The sequence below is a fragment of the Fusarium falciforme genome, chromosome 6, assembly GCF_026873545.1.
Source record: "Fusarium falciforme chromosome 6, complete sequence".
Classification (NCBI taxonomy): domain Eukaryota; kingdom Fungi; phylum Ascomycota; class Sordariomycetes; order Hypocreales; family Nectriaceae; genus Fusarium; species Fusarium falciforme.
The window spans coordinates 760,472-772,842 of NC_070549.1; the positions used below are offsets into that span (position 1 = coordinate 760,472).

Consider the following 12,371-nt stretch of genomic DNA (forward strand, 5'->3'; position numbering starts at 1 on the left):
CGACGCCAACGTCTTCCTCATTAACCTCATCTGTTTCTCTCAATCATTTCTCTTTTGTTTGAAGCCTGCGTTCTTTATCTAGACTGGAAGGTCATTCACTGTGATCACGCTATCAGATTCCTAACGACAACAACGCCTTGAAATTTATCGCTCTATCATGGCCATCGATATCTCGGTCATCGAGTCGGTGAGACTCAACTCGGCCAGCGAAGAAAAAGTCATAGCACTCTCCCTTCTGGACTGCACGACAGCCAACTTTTCCCACGGCAGCGCCATTTGGTTATACCAGCCCCCAAAGCTACCCGAATCCGACAAGTTCAACCTCGGATATCATCTCCGCGAGTCTTTGGCCCTCACCTTACAAGCCTACCCCCAATGGTCAGGTCATCTCAAAGCCGTGAACAAGACCGATGGCGTTGGTCCTCCTGAAGCGCAGCATCTTCCTCCTCATGCGCGACGATTTGGGCGCATCTACGCGCACTTTGGAACCGCCTCGGACCCTGGAGTCGAATTTGTCTATGCAAAAAGCTCCGCCACTCTCGACGCTATCTATCCCACGGATCGACCTTTGAAGCAGCCTTTGTGGTCATGCGAGACGGCGACTTTTCACAGTTTCTTGGCCGCCACAACTCTCGCACATGCTCTTCAACCTAATATTTCAGATGAAGCTGGACGGCTCAACCCCCTCATGGCAGTTCAGGTCACGGAACTTGCTTGCGGGGGCTTTGTTGTAGCTGTCAAGGGCACGCATCCTCTGGCAGATGCGACAAGCTTCATCTCCCTACTCAAGGACTGGGCCACCGTCAGCCGATCAGTCCTGGAGACAAGCGCTCTTCCTGCTCTTACACCTCTTTTCGATCCAGCGCTGCTTGACAACCAAGCAGCCGGTGACATCAACGCCGAAGAACCAGACGAGGGAATTCTTCAAAAGGTCAAGGGTCTGCCAATGCATAGATACGATTGGTGGGCTTCGGCAGCCACTTGCCCATGGCCATTTAAGATCCCTGCTCCCTTCGATACTAAGGAACAAACACCAGCAGGCAAGGTGATGCCCTGGGCTGAATGGGATCTTGCCTCGCCAGTATCCAACTACGTCGTTCATCTGAACCGGGAACAAGTCGACTTTCTCTGGAACAAGGCCAATGAAAATGCCTCGGAAAAGCTTAGTCGGCATGATGCGGTTTTGGGACATATATGGTCCTGCATCGCACGTGCCCGCGGCTTACAAGACGACGATGGCCCTGTACACTGCGATCTCGTATACGGAGTGCGTCCCTCTTTCCAGTTGGGGAGCGAGTTCCAAGGATCTCCATGCATGATGATGAACGTGGAATTACCAGGTTCCAAAGTGGCAGACGAGTCAAACTTGGGCGCTGTGGCTACTCAAGTACGCCAGACGCTCAAAGTGATTACCGACAAAGACAATATGGCCGCCCATCTTTACAGCATCGCATACGAAAAGTCTCCCCAGCGGATATGGCAGGCTTTTCTGGGACGACGACACATTTTAGTAACGACCTGGGGCCGGGCAGGTATTTATGATATCGATTTCGGGCTAGGATCCGAATGCAGCTACGCTGAGGGTGTGGTCCCTGAGATGGATGGGAATATTCTCATCAAGGAGGCTCCTGGGAAGCCGGGGTCTTACTGGACGGACAACGGCGTCGATATCTCTATCCATATTAGGACAGAAGATATGGAACGGTTGATCAAGGATCCGTTGCTTCTCCCGGAGGCCTCCATCTGAGGTGGACAGTGAGCTCTGAGTTCGTAGTTTCACGTCTATCAGATCATGGCCTCAATACAACAACAATCTGTTATTATTTTATCTCAGCAATAGAAGCACAGAATTCTACAAGACAATTGGCTACTCGACATTGGGTCATGTTGCAATCATCGCGCGTTAGTGTCGTCCCCTGAACTTGATTGGCGGTGGTCCTGCATTGTGGTGATCTCATCATCGTCATCCTACCTACGTTAACACCACACCTAACCGACCTTGATTTCAGCACCGAGAACTTGTTTATCACAACATCGCTCTGTTGAACCGCCCATCCCATCACTCTACGCAGTCATTATCTTCACAAAGCCACAATCGATATCAATCCAGCATGTCTCTAAACGAAGAATCAGCAAACCACAAAGACAAGGAGAAAAAGTCCAGGTGGAAGATCTTCTCCTCAAAGGACAAAGATAAGGGCAAGGACAAAGAAAAGCGCAGCAGCTTGGAGCCTCCAGCACCCGACGTGGAGGCAAACTCGGGCGATTCTACCTATGGCAGCAGTGAACCCAACAACTCCCTCACGACGGAGGCCGAGACGAGTGCCCCAAGGAGTGCCAACAATACCAACGCGGAGATCCAGAACCCCTCGTCGTATACCAGCCCCACCATTAGACGAGAGACTCACACGAATCCCAACACTGGGCAGACAATAACCACGACTACAACGACAACCACCACTACGACGGTTAGCAATGCCAACGGGACTGTATCAACGATTGAAGAGCCTCGTCCGCCCTCCGAGCTGCCGACCGTAAGCAACCAGGATTTGCCACGCACAGCCACCCCCAAGCAGCCAGACCAGCAGCCAGACCGAGAACCAACACCCCAGGACCAAACAATGTTGACGCCAACGAGTCGACGACCGAGTGTCGAGACACCAGGACGTCGAGTTATCCCTCCTCGTGAGCCAATCCCCATACGGAGCCCCGTCGAGAACGCCCCAATCATACCAGAACGCGATGCAAGAAGAAAGTCGACCGAGGGCCAACCAAACAACACTGAAGGGCTCTACCCGGCTCCTCTCAGCAGTCCCAGGCCCCCCGTCAACTTTTCCCACCCGTCACCAAAGTCGACGATACAGAATCTCAAATGCGCAGCTGCCGGTATCCACGTAAGTTCCCCAAAGGATAATGAGGGCAACATGCTAATCCGTAGATCACTCCAGGGCGCCGGCGAAACCCTCCGTGGAACACTCAACTCGACCGTCGACAAGCACTTTGGCTCAAACCCGCAAGCCATGGAAAAGAACCAGGCCGCGATCGATAAAGGGCGGTACGAGGTTGAGAACATGCGATTCTTTCACCCCAATGAATACTGGCAGCAAGACCATGAGAGCCGGCCGTACACGAATGAAGCCCCGTACGTACAAGGTCCTCACAATGAACCACCTGTGGTCGCGAGTTCAAGTACAGCAGATATGGGGGAACCATCACACCGCAGCAAGTTGGCAAATTTCTTCAAAGGGTCGAGTAATTCCTCTGGTCAAACTGATATGAACAACCTCTCAAAGTCGCCTCCACCTGAGAGAGCAAGGCTTAAGAAGAGGAGCAGCTCTAGATTGGCCAATGCTCGGCTGGGTGCTGTTGGTGAATAGTGGAATACGTCTTGGATTGATGCATAATAATTCGGTGTCGTTGCAAATCGATGCTTCTCAGTGGATCTAGCACATGGATCCGAACTATATACAAACATATCCCTAGCATGAAATCAGAAGAAACAGCTTACCTCGCTTTGACAGATTGCTAAGGCACAAGCGAAGGGGAAGACTTTCTTTTTACACCAGGTTGATGACGCAGGAGCAAAGGTGAAGCCCCTCTCAACCTTTGTTGTGCCGATCCTTGGATTCTGATCCCGCGACCTATTGAGGCTGTTGCTTGTGTAAGAGCTGGCTAGACCGCTTCCAGTAACTATTCCGATGAGACGAATTGGAGTCTATTGTTGTTTGATGTCAGCTTACAAGATTACCTAAGATGAGGCCGTGCTCAATCGCCCCGCTTCCCTCAGATCTGTTTGATTCAGCTGAATGATAAAGACTCAACTTGCCTCGGTCAATCCCATACCCAAACTCTACACAATACAACGCCGCTCAAATCAAGAACAATGGCTCAACAAAGCATCCACAGCTTCTACCGCGTCTGGTTCACCTGCGTGGACCCCCTCACCCTGATCCCAACCGTCTACGCGTTCATCTACACACCCGAATTCATGCTCGAAGGTCTCATCCCGCCCAGCATGGCCGTCTACAACCCAATCGAAGGTTTCTTCTATCACCAGCTTTCAGCCCTCTACGCGTTCGTGGGCATCATGCTCGGTGGTGTCCTGCGTGTCACCTCTGATATCAAGGTGTGGAGGATCATTGTCGCGGGAGTCTTGCTCATCGATGTCTCGATTCTGGCTAGCGTGTATGTCAATCTTCAACGGCAGGGTAGGCTTGAGATGGAAAAGTGGCGTTGGCAGGATTGGGGGAACATCCTGTGGACGGGAGGAGTGGCTGTCATTAGAGGTCTGTTCTTGGCTGGCTTTGGAGCTGGACGCAAGGGAAAGACAGCTTAAGGGAAACCATTGTTGATGAGGCAACATGGTTTTTGGTAGCGTTGATTGTAGTGTCGAAGTAGGTTGCAAGGAAATGCTCAATCTGGCTTCACGGCAGTCTAGTCAGCCCGTGTTCCTTAGAGAGGCAAATGCACAGTTGATATTAGAAGATAAATATTGCGAGCCAAGCAAGATATGACCTAGCTTGTTCGTTGAGGGTTGATATTAAACATGTAATTCTCTATATATATTACAATATGGCAGTAACCATGCCTGGATTATGTATTTCTTTTCCGATTCCGAGGAGCCTCAGACCGTTTAGAAAGGAACAGGGACATTGCGCTCAAGATATCCCCTCCACGTGGGCCTCTGGCGCTTAGAAGGAGCATCAGCACTCTTCTGAAGATCCTCAATGGCACTGGCCCACTTGACAAGCTCAGCCTCAGCAAAGGCAGTCTGCATGATGGCCAGACCAAAGGGCATGCCAGACTCGGAAGAGTAACCACCGGGGATGGTGATGACGGGGTATCCAGCTTGGGCAGCGATTTGAGGAGCCTGGGCAACCTGAGGGGGGACGAGAAGACCGGCAAGCTTCTCTCCCTTGTAGGTGAGAGCGTCGTCGATACCCTTGCGGCAGGAAGACACACAGAATTCGAGAGCCTGGAAGTAGGTCTCATCCTGCTTTCCCTTGGTCTCAAGAGAAGCCAAGAATCCGTCCTGTCCAGAAGCAAAAGCGGGATGACCCTTGCCATCCTTGTAAGGATATCCACCCTCAGTGCCGTCAAACTCCTTGTTGAACTTGACAATATCCTCCAGGCTCTTGACATTGGTGTTGCTGACCTCGGACAGATACGTCTTGATGTTGTTGTAGAAGTCGACCTTGATATAGGTGTACTCGGACTCGTTGGGGAAGCCTCGGACAGTACCGTAGTCCCAGTTCCAGCCGTCTGGGCTGACGAGGGTCTCGTAATTGGTAATCTCGGTGCCGTTGATAACGGTGGCGCCAGCAGACTTGATAAGATCGACAAGCTCAAGAAGCTGCTTCTGCATATCCTCATCGGCGTACACCCAGAAGCTCTCCCAAGGAAGACCAAAGACGGCGCCCTTGAGGGCTTCCTTGTTAGTAAGGTACTGGGCATATCCGCCCCGGGGAGTCTTGCCCTTCTGAGCAAGAGTGTAGTTGTCGCGCTTGTCGACTCCGTAGATGCCGTCGAGAACGAGGGTGGCGTCCTTGACGGTGCGGGCAAAGGCGCCGACAGAATCCTGGTGCTCACTCTCGGGGATGACGCCAGCGCGGGAAGTCAGGCCGACGGTAGGCTTGAAGCCAACGAGGGCGTTACGGTTGGCGGGGTTGATGACTTGAGAAGCGTCAGTCTTGGCCGTGTATCCGGTTTACTTGTACTTACCACTGCCATCGGTCTCAGTGCCCAGAGAAAAGGCGATAGCGTTGGCAGCAACACCGGCACCGCTGCCAGAAGAGCTACCACCAGGGTTCACAGTAAAGTTGTACGCGCTGCGAACCTGACCACCACGAGCAGAGTAACCCTCAGAGTAGTCATTGCTGCGCATATCAGCCCACTCACTCAGAGCAGCCTTGCCGAAAAGCACAGCGCCAGCCTCGCGGAGCTTCTTGACGACGTGCGCATCGCGAGGTACGACGCTACCAAGAAGAGCCCAGCTACCGGCAGTGGTCTCCATGCTGTCCTTAGTTCCGATGTTGTCCTTGACGGTAAAGGGAATGCCGTGGAGAGGACCGCGGACCTTGCCTCGGGAACGCTCGGCATCGCGCTCGGCGGCGATGGCGAAGACGTCGGGGTTGACCTGCATCACGGAGCTGAGGCGACGTTAGCATTGCTTCACGTAAAGAGACCAATGTTGCGCGACGTAAAAGATGCGATGTCATTGGCAATCCATCGCAAACCTCAAAACTTACTTGATGTACTCCTGGGTCTGGTAAGTCCGGGTGAGATAGCAAGTCACCAGCTGCACAGAAGTGAGCTTGCCCGATCGCATCGCCTTTTGCATATCATCAATGGTAGCCTCCTCCAGCTTGAAGCCATTGCACTTCCCCATGGGGAACAGGTCCGCGGAACCAGCATTCTTCTGCAGAGGCAGCAAATTAGGCGTGTACGAGAAGAGAGGCTCCGTGGACGGCCTAGCTGCGAGAGCCTGCGCCGCAAGAAGGCCAGCGGCCAATTGCAACTTGGGAAGCATGATGAAGTACGATGCGATGCGACACAGAAAATGCAAAAAAGAGAGAAGGAGGTTCGACGTTAAAGATCTTCCCTGGCAAAGGAACACAACAAGGTTCACTCGGCGCGGGTGGCGGCGGGTTCCAGAGAGAATTTGTAGCACCCACTCCCACTACCAGAGCGAGTGATTTCCTTACCCTTGCCCACCCACGCCAAGGATTCGCCGTCCGGGGGTTCCATTCCAGGGACAGGGCCTCGATGAGAGATTCCCTTCCCTTGCCGTCGGGGAACTCGAGGATCCGTAGGTAGACAGGCTGCCTACCGTCAGCTAACGTAGCTAGTGTCAACTGACGGACGCCCTTCCGCAGCGGATGAGCTTGCCGATGAGGGTCCCTCTAGCGGGAAGCGTTCATCGGGAATGAGGCCATTACGACTCTTGACAGTGGAGATTTTTAGCTTTTGCTCAGCCTGACATGACAAGGGTTGTGGCGATTGCAGGGATCAAAGCTGACGAACAGTGATGGAGATGGAAGACTCGGCATGTCTTGGGATTGTCCATGCCGGATAAATGGCCATGTTTTCTGCAAGGTACGGATTGACCTTGCATTATGCCAATTTATCCTGTCTGTCAATCAGTTGCAGTGCAATCAGCGCCCAGGGACCACAAACAGAGGGTTACACAATGTCAAGATGCGCTCGTAAATATGTTGATATCGACTGCGAATAAAACAAATAAACCATCCATTTTCCCAAATCCACGCTCATGAATCATACAAACATCGCTCTCTATTCAGATATCACTGGCTTTTCCACGACGACTCCCCGTCACTCTGCTGTCCCCGCTGACTATCCTCCTTTATGCGGAAATCCACACTGACCAAGATACCATCCGCACTATTCTCGCTCTGATTATCCCTCTGGTTCTTTGTCCTAAACGCATTTACCCCCTCGGCCGAAGTATCTCTACTCGTCAGGACGTCGTGCTCGGGACGAAAGTTGAGTGATCGGAGGGCGTGGCTGCGGCTGTTGCTCGTGGGCTTTCCGTATCGAGAGTTGCCGTTGCTGTCTCCGGATGTCACGTCTCGTCGGAGGATGAACTTGTCGACTAGAGGTTTTAGGCCTGGGACGGATAGAGCGATGAGTGTGGCGCCGATCTCGCTGACTTCGATTGCCAGCATGGGGTTATCTTTAGCTGTTAGCTTTTGTGTATAAAGTGTTGGTGGTGGCACTTACAGGCCCAGGACATGTCGGCATTCCATTGGCCTTCAATAACAAAGACAAGGCGTGTGATCGAAATCGCAATGACCCTGTTCCGTCGTCAGCACCCAGACTCGCAATAGTATATCATCATCAAGGCGACTCACGATGTACCCGGCAAGAGAATGCACGCAAGCTGGATCTTGCGCTTACGCGGCATCTCGAGAACCCGAAGCATAACAACCGGGATACCAAACAGCAGGAAATCGCAAAGCAGCGAAACCGACGAGTTGACGCTATACACGAGTCCCCATTGCAGACATGTGTACTTGTCGAATCCCGGTTGAAACTCGTACGGCCACAGTCCAGTGACGGGGATGCAGTGGAAGATGAGGAGGAACAGCTGCGGGAGGTATCCGGCGATCAAGATACCCATAACAATCTTGATTGCCAGAAGAAGTCGGTCGTGGATGCTGCATAGTCGGTAATAGAACGCTAGACCAGAAATTCGGCAGAAGAGGAGTGTCGTCGTGTAGATGATGTGGGCGGCAAAGTCGAGAACTTCGGTCAGTTCGATCGTCGGCATGTCGAGAACATATTGAATGTATTCAAAGTGTCGTCCGGATCCCAGGTTGATGAGCCTAATACACATGCCCACGAAGGGGATGTAGCAAAGCTATGACCGAGTCAGTTGGCCATTCTCACTGGCACGAGAGATCGGCGGTCGTGGGTCAAGCCAGGGTGAGGAAGTCGACCAGAGCGACTCCCTCTAAGCATCATGAAGAAACACTTACCCATGATATCAACGTCAATGTATCGTCGAGTCCAAATCTTCGGATGAGAAATGCCCTCGATATGAGTCGTCCAAGGACAACAAGGCTCGTCAACACCGTCACAAAGACAATTCCCGCAATGGCCGGAGCATCCTTGGTCTGGTTGAGATAATCAGCCGTAATACCCTTGGGAACCCGTCCGTCGGCAATGGCCCTAGCCACATCAGAGTCGGACATGATGGAAAGAAAACGAGCGTATGGTTGTTATATTTGTTCAGAGTCAACCAACTCCAAGAAAGGTCTCCATCAGGAAGAGACAAATGCCCAGGAGGTGAGACACAGGACCACCAAACCCTTATACCAAGACCACTCACAACACCACTACCTCCCAGAATGAACCGCGTCAGGCCAAGCTGCGCACTATCAATGCAAGCTTGACCTGTCCAGTTTTTTTCCTTTCTTTTCTGGCTATCGGTAAAAGAGCCCACACACACCCGACTCTAGAAGCCGTCCTCGATGGTCGGCATCCCGCACCGTACCGAATCGGTTCAAGACCAGGGGGGGAACCACACACACCTGGCCTGTCCTTCTTTTTTTCTTCCTAACCAGTGTTAGCGGAAAGGAAAATGTCTTGCTCTTCGCCCAGTGACAGTTACGGTACACGGCAAGTGGAGGAGGACCTGTCTGGCCGCTCTCCCGGATGCGAGACGGGCGGAAATTAAAAACGGCGCAAACTCTAACATCCCGCTGCTGGTTCCGTGGGCTGTGCGAGGCCGAGAATGGCAATAGTTCTCAGGGATGAGGCACTGACAAGCTCTCCCGGTGCAAAGCTTGCCAAGCTGATTATCAGGCCATGACCGCATGGGTTACATCAAGAGCCGTTTCATGCTCAACATTATTTCTTCTTTGACGGGACCATTCCCACAAACAAAAGAACCCAGTGCTGCATGCCAGACAATGATGAGCGCCTTGACACATTACCCACTTGAACCTGTCTAGTTCCATGGTAACCCTGGCGATTGGCGCAAGGTACGAAGGAGGATCATCCCCAGCGGTACCATTCCGCTGGGAGACAAAGTGGATTCAGGTCCGTTGGTTTGCCAGCTGCGGTTGCTTGGTTCCTGTCAGATTGTGCCATCCATCTTCTTGCATGTCACTCAGGCTTGCCTATCGCCATCGCAAGACCATGAAACCTTTAAGCAAGCCACATATGTACGACGGTTGCATTTGTTGCTTTTTGTCGACTCACCCTCTTTATCGAGCGGAATATCGGTCCTTGTTAAATGTGCTGTGCCGCAGGTTCTACACTTGGCCTCACGTCAGTCTCCGTTTCCTTTCTTCTTTTCGTCTCCTCCATTCCTTATTCCACGTGAAATCTCGAGCCTCGCCCTCGGTCCCCGGGTCGCTCGGTTCATCCCTGTATCCACTCGGTGCCAGAAACATCAAAAACCGCGTCAACATCCCCCCTAGTCATATCCGCCCCCTAGTTTCTCCACCCATGGATCCAATCCTCCCGGCCGTCAATCATGGTCCATGTCCTCCTTCGCCCTACCAAGTGGATTTCGCGCTCGAGCCTCTCCTCGGTCAAGAATACCGCGAAGCAAAGCATCTTTTAGTCACCATGAATCGAGTCTTGCCTCCTCAAACGGGCAATCCATGGCCGCTAGCCATTTGACTTCTCCTTCGAGACTGGTGGTGGCCGCCATGATCGCTAGCGCACCCGGCACGAGGGGCTGGCGGAACGCCCGATGGATCTAGCGCAGCCCCAAGAACGTAATGAGTCGCTGCTTAGCGTTTGGATGGGATAGATAAAATCGGTATTACTCTCGTAGGATCCATTTCAGCTGCAAACTTTCCGTATGCAGCTGCTTGTCTGGGAAAAGCTTGTCGCAGGGAGTCTTGGTCAGTGCCCTTGGATGTCTTCTAGAAGCCGCGTTCAAGCGAGGTGAGGCGCATTCCAGTGCAACAGTGAAAGCCACATAAGTCAAGCCAAATCTACTTGCAATATTTGGCCGAAGTTACATCTCAAGTGAGGGAATTGTGACAAGCAAAAATGTTTTCCTGCCACGAGCCTCATAGCCGCAGCCATTGTTGTGCTACTGATAGCAAACACCGATGAGTAGCAGCATCTTTTGTTTGCTGCGAGATCATTGCTTTTGATTCATTTACCCATGAGTAGAAGGCAACGCCGAGCTGAAAAATGAAAGAGACGACTGCATATTGAGCCAATGTCGAGCCATGCGGCATAACAGCCGACTGAAGGCAAGTGACAACTTTTTTGAGCAAAGAACAAAGATTCAGTCAGACTAATAGGAGCATCAAGTTTCTCATAACCAGATTACCCAAGTACGGGCAGGATACTAAGTCTGACCGACATTAAGAATAGAAATGGGCGGAGAGCGGAGGGAAAATGAAATTGCCTTGGTGACAACCGCACAGTCAAGGTAATTATTCGTTTTCCAAAACTAAACAAATAGAAAGAGACCATAAGATATCCTTCATCAGCAGATAGGTTTGTGCGGAGAAGGTTCTTTATCAGGGCCGATGTCCAACGCACCAGCTCAGCTTTTCAACGGCCTTTTATAGCTTATATCTCAACAATGGGCCAATGTCTTGTTCCAAGGCATTGATACAGTCTTGGCGTGATTAGAGAGGACTATATCAGACTCTAACTATTCGCTCAGTCATCTCACCAAAGGCCGGGCTTCAACTGTAACAAAGAACACAATATCAACACCTCATAGCCTCATATGTTAATGCGAACACCGTGCTATGCCCGACTCGAGACTTTCTCAGGATAGGCTTCAGGGTATGTTGTAAAAGCCAGCTGGTATAGGTAATATCTGTTCCATTTTCGTAGTCGTTCCTCATCGAAACTACCTCCCGCGCAATGGAAGATCCATCATGCTCCCACGCTTTGAAGAAATTCACAAAACCAATCCCATCTTTTGACAACCATTTCGGTGGCAACATGCTAGTAAAAGAAAAGGGCAAGATCCATTGATCACAGGGGAGAGAGCCTCCACGCAACGCTTTCCACTCCAGGATGGACAAGCATCTGTCACTCCAATATCAAGAGACAACAACCCCCTAACCAGCATTCAAAGCGATATCCAGATTATTTGTCAGCCCCGAAACAACCCTAACCACGAGCTCGGCAATCCAGCCTGACCTATTGCCTTATCTATACCCCGTGCCGAATCTCATTATTCTTCCTGCCTACCCTACGTAACATGGATCAGATATATTGGCCCAACACTACTCCACGATGAATCAAGCAAGGTGCCAGACGCAACCCCGTCATAAGTATCAAGAGTGGCCACAAAGCACAAGCCAACGATTTCACAAGGCAGACAACGATTCCCCTATTCGTAACAAAGATGCTTTACAACATCACTATATTACAGCTTTCCCCAAGAATAGGGCAATTAGAAGAGCGAAACTCACTCTTACTCCTTGAACGAGTCTCTGTTGGTTTGCATCTTGCGGTCAATCTGAGGCTAATCCTTTCACAACGCCACATCCTAATGTTGTATTTTAATGAGAAAATGTTGAAACATATCTTCTTTTTTGAGCGGGAATAGTGTTGACTAGGAACTTAAACGAGCGGTTTGCTGACCTATCGGACTTTTCCTGTTTTCCGAACCTCCGAGTATTGTATAAGCAGCAATCCCAATATGGACAACTGATATTATGGTTTTGGTGTTTGTATGATGACTCATGTGGTGCCATTTACCAACCATAAGCATCCTGCCTCTTCAATAAACATGACAATGTGACCCACCTCCTGCATATCCCACTCAAAACGCCGGTCAAGTTATTAAGCGGCTGGAAAGTATACAGAGATACTATGTTGAGAGCCGTTATACTGATTTGTCATCTGGGATAGTCTAT

General features: G+C 51.2%; 4 protein-coding genes across 4 annotated transcripts; 2 read left to right on the forward strand and 2 right to left on the reverse strand.

Annotated features, from left to right (window-relative positions):
- Window positions 1-157: 157 nt before the first annotated feature.
- Window positions 158-1,747, forward strand: NCS54_00777800 (Hypothetical protein; the record flags this gene model as incomplete). Its single annotated transcript, XM_053153187.1, has 1 exon — window positions 158-1,747. One exon carries the CDS (start codon window positions 158-160, stop codon window positions 1,745-1,747), a length of 1,590 nt encoding a protein of 529 aa, XP_053009162.1.
- A 364-nt stretch (window positions 1,748-2,111) lies between these two features.
- Window positions 2,112-4,336, forward strand: NCS54_00777900 (Hypothetical protein; the record flags this gene model as incomplete). Its single annotated transcript, XM_053153188.1, has 3 exons — window positions 2,112-2,894; window positions 2,949-3,142; window positions 3,907-4,336. 3 exons carry the CDS (start codon window positions 2,112-2,114, stop codon window positions 4,334-4,336), a joined length of 1,407 nt encoding a protein of 468 aa, XP_053009163.1.
- A 297-nt stretch (window positions 4,337-4,633) lies between these two features.
- NCS54_00778000 (Amidase domain-containing protein) lies at window positions 4,634-6,529 on the reverse strand (the record flags this gene model as incomplete). Its single annotated transcript, XM_053153189.1, has 3 exons — window positions 4,634-5,673; window positions 5,722-6,149; window positions 6,249-6,529. 3 exons carry the CDS (start codon window positions 6,527-6,529, stop codon window positions 4,634-4,636), a joined length of 1,749 nt encoding a protein of 582 aa, XP_053009164.1.
- Window positions 6,530-7,304: 775 nt separating this feature from the next.
- Window positions 7,305-8,714, reverse strand: NCS54_00778100 (Hypothetical protein; the record flags this gene model as incomplete). The annotated part of the gene is made up of 4 exons (XM_053153190.1): window positions 7,305-7,693; window positions 7,741-7,814; window positions 7,872-8,380; window positions 8,499-8,714. The coding sequence occupies 4 exons, from the start codon at window positions 8,712-8,714 to the stop codon at window positions 7,305-7,307; spliced, it is 1,188 nt and encodes a 395-aa protein (XP_053009165.1).
- Between the last annotated feature and the right edge of the window lie 3,657 nt (window positions 8,715-12,371).